Raw genomic sequence first — 8518 nt, 5'->3', positions numbered from 1 at the left:
GAGATCAAAGTCAGAATTCTGAGAAAAAAAAATCAGAATTCTAAGATTAAAGTCAGAATTCTGAGATAGAAGTCCGAATTCCGAGAAAAAAAGTCAGAATTCCGAAAAAAAAAAAAAGTCCGAATTCTGACTTTAATCTCAGAATTCTAAGATTAAAGTCAGAATTCTGAGATAGAAGTCCAAATTCCGAGAAAAAAAGTCAGAATTCCGAGAAAAAAAAAAAGTCCGAATTCTGACTTTAATCTCAGAATTCTAAGATTAAAGTCAGAATTCTGAGATAGAAGTCAGAATTCCGAGAAAAAAAGTCAGAATTCCGAGAAAAAAAAAAAGTCCGAATTCTGACTTTAATCTCAGAATTCTAAGATTAAAGTCAGAATTCTGAGAAAAAAAGTCTGAATTCCGAGAAGAAAAAAAAGTCCGAATTCTGACTGAAGTCAGAATTTTTTTCTCGGAATTCGGTTTTTTCTCAGAATTCTGACTTTAATCTCAGAATTCTGAGATTAAAGTCAGAATTCTGAGAAAAAAGAATTCTGAGAAAAAAGAATTCTGAGATTAAAGTCAGAAATGCTAATGCTACATCCATAGGGACACACATACACACAAACAAATCAAATTCCTAAAATAAACATGAATTTAAATACGATTTATGAAGAACTGTATAAAGTAAAACTTAAATTGTTGCATTTCTGGGAGCACGTTTATTTTTCTACTGGAAGCTTTTTCTCTCACCCTTTTTTCAGTTTCTTCCAAAACTAAATTCAATCAGTAAAAGAACACACACGTGTTAGGAAGGGCAATTAAATTGTTTATTTTATTACAAATGTACAGCTTATGAGTTTCCATTATGATTGACCTTTGTTTTTTTTCTCCATAAGTCACCGTTTTTCTTTATACAGTCATCGCCCTCCGTTAAAACTAATCTCTCCCATCTCTGAAAGAAAGCGTGGTGCAGGTTAAAGAAAAGCCGAGAGAGAAAACGGGCCAGGCCGCAGCGCGCCGCTGTGGTTAAGAACAAAAACCTGCAAACCGAACGACTCTGTGCGCGGATTGGTCCAACTGACATCCCCACTCTCTGGACAAAAACAGTGTAAAAAGTTTAAGCGAAATGGAAGCATTTAACATTCAAACTAGAGGCACCCTAAGTAGTGTCTACCCAGTGTTGGGAGGACCGGGCCGCGTGCATTTCAGACCCGTTCCCCGCCGCACGGTGAGATGACTGTAGCGTTTGGCCAAAGCGCCTTTCCGACCGAACGGATCCTGCACCTGATGCATGCTAAGACCTTTGGGAGAGCGCAGGACATCAATCCGACTTCAACCAGCTGCTGTTTGAAAATAGTGCAACTCACACCGAGATCAATCTGCGGTTCCTCCCTCTGTCTGTGGATCCTAAACATAAAGAGCGAGCGAAACCGCGGCGTAACCAAACGCCTCAAACATCGAGATCAATTCACGCCGAGAGAAGACGTGGCAGCCTGAAGCCTTTAGGCCGACAAATAAACATAAATATCCCACAAACGTAACCCTAACATGGAGCTTAATAGAAAATAGCATGAAAATATATGTTATTTTTAATATTTATATATATTTATATATGGCTCTAGTCTAAAACATGGGCACTGATGATTGAAGGAACTTGCTTTTCTTATACAACCCCCCATTTCTGTCTGTTAAGTAAAAAAAAAAACATTTAAACTCATTCAGTCAAATAGGAGATAATGAAGATGATGTGCAAAGGCATTCGACATCCAACCGTACATGATGAACGAGCCGGACGAGATTCAGCAATCCCCCCCCTTCCCCAAAAGAGTGTTCAGTCACTGGACAACGCAGCGCAGCTAAATACGCCGTCCTGCTAAAAGGCAGCAGTTTGAGACAAATGTTTAGATGCACGGCTGTTTGATCACCTTACTGACGGCCAAGCTGGAAGCGAGTTGTGGAAAGGATCTCATCAGCATCCATCCTTAGAGAAACGAGCAAATTTGTTCGGCACACTACGGCGAGCTGGACCCCCTCAGTAAGGGGAAAAGTGCACAAAAAAAAACAAAACACTACAATTGTTCCCAATGTTGTCTCCTGTTGGCAGAGTTCAGGAACAAACACGACATCTGCGGCCCAGATCGGCTCGCCGTCTGAGCTGGAGAACAGCTCGTGCGCCTGATTGTGCTTGCCAGACGGTCCTGAAAGTAATAAAAAAAAGACAAAACAACACATGGCAAAGCGGATCAAGTACTCCCTCATAAACAGAGGACATAAAATCGGAACGTTTTCTACTTTCCAGGTCGCCAGATGTGGCGCTTTCTGCAGAAATCGGAATCAGGACGTAGAGTTTTGTTTGCTAGCATGCACGCAGGTTAATGGCTGCCAGGCTCTTCCTTGTAAACAAACTGGACCAAGTGTTCTTTTTTTTTTATATTATCCCGCTTGGCACTGCAAATGATTCTGAGATGATTCCACTGGCTCTGTAGAAAACAGGCAGAACCTTTTTCTTTGTTTTTTTTTTCCTGTTTTTAAGAGAAATGAAACACAAAAAAGACAAGAGGATCCAGTTCTGTCTGGGATGCGGCGAAGGGGCAGAAAACTAACTGCTCTCTCCTTTGGCAACTGTTTGAAAACCCCTTTAACCACGACGTAAGGTAGGAAGAAAACAGAAAGAACAGAGTGCTTAGAAATGCTGGGGACCCTCCGACGAGTCTCCCAGTCAGAGGGCGGGGCCTAGGCTCCCAGCTGTCTCCCTGCTGAATCAGATCTCATTTCAACACAATAAACATACAAATAAAAGTTAAATCAAAAAGGACAGTCAGTTAAATTGTCATTAGAAAAACGACATGATAACAAATCATCATTATTCCAGTGTAAGTGTTAAAGTCAGTAAAAAAAAAAAAAAAGAAAGAGGTCCTTAGAGCTGCAAACCGATCTGATCTGCGGTTTCAGAAAGAAAAGAAATGAAAACATGCCGGATCATGCTGTACCAACAACAAGACAGCCACGGGTCGGAAGCTGGAAAGTCTGAGGGCCCCTCCTCCTCAGAGCGGCCTGCCCCAGGGCGGCGGTGGAAGGAGAGACGGAGGGGAGAAGAAGAAGAAAGGGGGAAGAGGCGGCTCCGTCCACCTCTCTCTCTCTCTCTGTGGCGTCGTCAATCTCGCCTCGGCCGAAGCACAGAGGGACGGACGTCGGACAAAATAAATAAAGCAGTAACGTTTCAGGATCCGGTTTCTCTGTACATCTCCCAACATCAGGTTTCATGTTCGCTCCTCACAGTTTCAGCGGTTCACTTTTATTCCCGTCTCAGATCCTCCTACTTTCGCTCCCACGCCGGCGCCTTCGGACAATCTTTGCTTCTCGCTCATCTTCCAAACCTTCCTTTTCTTCCTCCACCTGCAGTCTGATCGGATCGCCGCTCTTTCTCCTTTCCCCTGAAAGCCCCCCCCCATGCATCGGCCTGTCATCTCCCTCTCTCTCTCTCTGTCCCGTCCATCCGTGCGTTTGTTCGCTCACTGCTTCTTCTCCCGTGTCGTTATAGTGACGAGTTGCTTGGCGGCCTTGGCGATGTCGTAAGCGCACTGGATGACCTGCTGGGTAAGCAGCTGATAGTCCACTGCCGGGGCCCCGGGCTCCAAGGGCGCCGCCTTGCGACACTCCACCTGCAGCCGCGAGGCGCTGGAAGCCAGCAGGCGCAGGGAGCAGTGGACGGCGTCCAGAGCCGGCCGCTGCAGAGACACATCCACAATTAAAACGCTCATCTATTGCGTCACAATTCTGCCAAACATCCACATGTGCAATAAATACTCGTATGACCATTTATTCAAAACACGCATGTAAACTACTCTGCATTGACATTTTGAATGTTTTATGAGAGCAGACTTCCGCTCTGAGGCCCCAGGAGTGGATGCTCCTTTGCTCTGCTTGAGGTTTGACCTTTACGCGTTTATAGATTCCTCCTTGCTTCTGGACCTGTTTCTGCTCGCTCCTGTCAACTCTGGTCACTTTGAAGGCGTTACTCACTAGGCAAAGGAACCCGCCTTTGATTGGCTACTTTTCAGGAAGTCCCGCCTCTTGAAGCTCTACCCTTCATCCTGCTAGCAAAGCAACTTTGGCTTTTCTTCAAGAGTTGGTAAGCAAAGCCATTATTAGGTATAACATAGTCTGGATGAATACTGGATTCTGATTGGCTGTAGCAGAGGTTTCAAGTAAAGTACAAATTTTGAAAACATTTTTGCTTCCCATCCGGGAAGCTTTTTCAATTCAAAATGTCAGAAATAGCGTTGAGTTCCAGGCTTTATACAGTAGCCCAGCAAAGCCTTGTTTTTGTTTAGAAAACATGCAAATTGAAACGGACGAACAGCCGTAAACCACCACCTGGATCTCCGCTCTTTTTGGCCCTCATGTCCCTCCGTCGTCGGACTAAACTCGCCCCCACTTCCTCGCCGCCTCGGCCGTATCTAGACCCACAGCGTGAAGCACAGACCACGCTTCAATATTGAGCATCATTTAAAAATGTCTGCATCAAGCTCACTGCAACACACTGCTGTAAGAGTATAACCAGGAAGCGAGGTAGGAGGGCAAAATAGGTTTAGCGCCACCGCAGCACGGGAGGGAGAATTACGTCCAGGAGCAAATGGATAAAAATAGACCGGAGGAAAGAAGAAAAAAAATGAAGCGATACTTTTGCGGACGTCTCGATGCATCGGATCGTCGGCTGTTGGATCGATGCATCGATACAAAACGATTATTATTTACACCCCTAACTGCGACACACGCAGACGTCCTGGTTTCTGAGCATAAATCAGCCTTTACATGTTAAACATGGGTGTGAGGAGTAGTTTATGAGCATCTGTATGAAGTAAAGCTGCTCACAGGAGTATTTATTGCGTGTTTTGATTTTGGCAGAAAATTGACGCCATACTGATCTAAAAAATAAAATCAGTAGAAATCAGAGGAGGAGCCTTACTTTGGGGAAGAGAGACGCCATCTCAGTGACAGCCGAGTGGATCTTCTCAGAACATGGAACAAAGCTGATGAAAAAGAGTCGACACAGAACAGATATCACTCAGTCAGGAACTTTAAGGCTTCCTGATTCCCGGACTCCACCTCTCAAAGCCTCTCTTCCTTTACCTGTCGTGTTTAAACTCCTGAGCGGCCCTCAGCAGCTCCTGGATGTTCTTTGTCACCTGCTCCGTCTTCAGTATGACGTCCTCCGTGCACGGCAGGGTGGGATCCGGCTCGCCCGCCTCCCCGCCTCCCTCCTCGGACTCACCCCGACCCTCTTCTTCGCTGCTCCGGCCAACACTGGGAAGGGAAGCCAGATTAAAGACCCGCTGGTGTGTTTCAGAGAAACGTCACGGTTAGCTTGATGGTGCTGACCTTTGTAAATGATCGTGTGTGTTGTCATAGTCGCTGTCTGTGCCACTGCCGTGCTTCTCTGGTTTGGACACCTGGACAAAGTAAGGAGACGTGACTCAATGTTGCTGACCCTGTTTTTACCAGTTGAGCTCCGAGTAAACATTTTAAATTGGTTAAAGAGGTAGGGATGTCATATTTAAATTTCCAATCATTCTTTCTTAAACATGTATATAAATGTACTCTACACAACCTTAACTGAGAAACAATTAATATAGATGTAAATAAAATAAAGGAAACATACTGTTAGATGTCTACTTTGAATATATATATATATATATTTTAGGGATGGAACAGTTCACAAAATCCACGGTTCGGTTCACGGTTTCGTGGTCATGGTTTTCGGTTCTGTTATGTTGATTGTTACACCGAAATCCCATAAAAATTAATGAAATTAATGAAAAAAATCCCCAAAAATTAATGAATTGTAATTATTTTTAATGATCCGTGGAAACCCTGGATTATTAAATAAATAAATTCAAAGCAGCATGTTTTGCTGCTTTGAATTTATTCATCTGGCGCATGCCCTCTACGATCTCCAAGGAACCTCAGAGCATGTGTTGTGAATTGGTGCTATAGAAATAAACTGAACAGAACTGAAATTGAATTCTGCACAACTACTAGGAAAAAAAACACCTGGAGGTAAAAAAGGGTCATATTTGTCAAACCAGCCGCTTTTCTATCCTCTTTTAGCGCCCAAACAGAATTCAGGATGAAATAAAATCCAAAACTGCAGGGCATAGATTTATGAAAAGATGGGAGCTATCACAGTTTTAATAGCTTGGTGCTTTTTAGTTAATTTTTTTAACCCTGAATAGAAGCTGCAAGGCATTTTCTCACCATGTATCTACCCATCTCTGTAGATCCCGACATATGCTGGACTCCATACGGCGCCGGACCACTTATACCCCCCTTCCTCACCTGCAAAACAAAGAGCGACACCCGTATGGAGAGAAGAAGAGAGAGGGAGGGATAAGACCAGTTAAGAAAAGGCAAAAGAACATTTAAGATCCACTGATGAGCAGAAAAAAAAAGGAAAAGCAGAGGAAAGCAGCGTGCTCGCCCTGATACTTCTAAAATTATCTGTAAACCCAACTAATAGCTTGAAAACTCCTCAAAATCACGATGTCAAATATAAACATAAACATCTGACGGTATTCTAGATGTGAAACTCCTACAGTGAAGATGAAAAACACAGACAGACAGAACGCTTACATCCAGATGAGAGGTGGCTGCACCGCGGTGATGGAGGGAACGACGGTGAAGAGACAGACAGAAGGAAAAACACAGACATGAAAAACTGGCTGGAAGGAGCTGGTGACCTGGACAGCGGGAGGGAAAGGAGGGGCTAACTGAGGCAGAGGGCAGAACTGACTGGTCCGATACCCAAAAATGTTTCTACCAGAGATGTTGAAGTGTGTGTTCATGCTTCCAGATCCGGCAGCTGCAGCTGAGCTACCAGGGAGGTTATTCAGGGTGGGAAAGGGGTGCAGGCATAGAGAGCGGAGGATCTGCCAGGCAAGAGAAGAACTGAGACGTTCCAGCTTCTACATCTTTCTCCTTAATATCCCACTCATGATAAATGTGATAAGAAAGAAAAATGTACTGATTATCGATCAAAAATGGATCTTTTAAGGAGAAAGATCGGTTAATAAGATGCAAGAGATAAAGAGGGGTGAAAAATACACAGGACTGCACTTCCACCCAACGACGGGAAGTGGTTTACGGGGGTTTCTAACTTACGCTGGGTGTGTTGAGGGGCTGCAGGCGGGCTGCCAGGGAGTCCAGGGCTGGGGGGCCATGGGCTGTGGGCCCAGGGGCCGCCCCCGGCTCATACATTGAGATGGCTTGGCGTTCCCTCCGGTAGAGGTGGGGGTGAGGGTTGGCCGCAGCGGGCGTAGAGAGCCCAGAGGAGTCGGCTCCTGAACTAAAACCGCCGCCAGAAACCACACCGCTCCCCCAGTGACCTCCCCCTCCTCCACCGGGGACCCCAAACCCATGGCCGGCTGCCCCCCCAGCCTGCTGGCCCCCCCGTAACGCACTGTTCTCTGTCTGCATCCGGGTGATCTATGGGAGAGCGGGAAGGGAGGAGGATGAGAGAGGATGGAAGGGAGGAACATGGGGAAGGGTTTAAACTGAATGGTCAAAAAAAAAACAGGCATCCATAATGACACGTGAAATAATAAGCTTCTCATGGGGGGAGGGGTGAAAAACACACAAACATGAATCAGGTCTAAACAAACACCTGCCTTAGAGCTGGGAGCTGGAAAAGTTTCCAAGAATAAAAATGTAATCCTAAACCAGAGCTTCTTCACTTTTCTACAAGCTTATCTGCAGCAGGACGTCTCTGTGAATCAGGAGAGGGAACTCCTCCTGGTAAAAACCTCCCTTTATAAAATCTGCTCCATCCTTTTAACGCATCTCGCTGATTTCTCCTCATTTCTCCGTACCTCCTTCTGCAGCCGCCGGACCTCCTCACTCAGGTTGTTGTTGACCTTCATCAGCTGCTGAACTTTGGCTTCTGATGAGGCCAGGGCCTTCTTTACCTCCAGATACTCCTGCAGCGTGATGGGACCATCGGACAGGTCAGACGAGTCCATACTCTGGGAAGAAGAGGTGGGGAGAGACAGAGGACGAAGAGGATAAGGTGAAAAAAATAATTTGCTATTTTTATTTATTAACCCTGTAATGCCAAATGTATCGTATTTGATACATACGGTTTCTGAAATGTTTTGCGTCTGACACCTTTTGCATAATTTAATGGTAAAAACTTTGCTCAAAATTCTAATTTTACACAATCAGATCTACCTGATAACAGAGGGGGGAGGAGACGACACAAAGAACAATCTTGACTTATCGCATAGTGATAAATTATTAATATCAGAAATGTATTTCTGTTTTTTCTTTTTACATATTTTGTTAAAAGGACAAATAAGGACTTCATACGGAAGAGGATTAGGGCCACTGGAAAAAAAAGAAACTGATTTTTTTTTTTATTTTATTTCAGTATAGAATGGGAAAAAAGTCAGAATTCTGACTTTTTTCTCAGAATTCTGAGATTAAAGTCAGAATTCTGAGATTAAAGTCAGAATTCTGAGATTAAAGTCAGAATTCTGACTTT

At 44.5% G+C, this 8518-nt stretch overlaps 1 protein-coding gene across 3 annotated transcripts in view; it reads right to left on the bottom strand.

Annotated features, from left to right (window-relative positions):
• Positions 1-796: 796 nt before the first annotated feature.
• Positions 797-8518, bottom strand: part of git1 (G protein-coupled receptor kinase interacting ArfGAP 1) — a 44398-nt gene continuing 36676 nt past the window's right edge. For 2 of the 3 annotated variants that reach the window (XM_015395752.1, XM_015395751.1), the window contains 7 exons: positions 7848-8000; positions 7141-7464; positions 6238-6318; positions 5362-5432; positions 5113-5286; positions 4949-5012; positions 797-3707 (listed from right to left, as the gene is read on the bottom strand). In XM_015395752.1, coding sequence (XP_015251238.1) covers positions 3492-3707; positions 4949-5012; positions 5113-5286; positions 5362-5432; positions 6238-6318; positions 7141-7464; positions 7848-8000 — 1083 coding nt within the window. In that variant the 3' untranslated portion in view covers positions 797-3491. The remainder of the gene's footprint in view (positions 3708-4948; positions 5013-5112; positions 5287-5361; positions 5433-6237; positions 6319-7140; positions 7465-7847; positions 8001-8518) is intronic. The other variant, XM_015395753.1, reaches the window with a different exon arrangement.

This window comes from Cyprinodon variegatus, unplaced genomic scaffold (assembly GCF_000732505.1).
Source record: "Cyprinodon variegatus isolate N-32 unplaced genomic scaffold, C_variegatus-1.0 Scaffold759, whole genome shotgun sequence".
Classification (NCBI taxonomy): domain Eukaryota; kingdom Metazoa; phylum Chordata; class Actinopteri; order Cyprinodontiformes; family Cyprinodontidae; genus Cyprinodon; species Cyprinodon variegatus.
The sequence above is the reverse complement of the archived record's forward strand: the minus strand, read 5'-3'. Positions and strand labels throughout refer to the sequence as shown.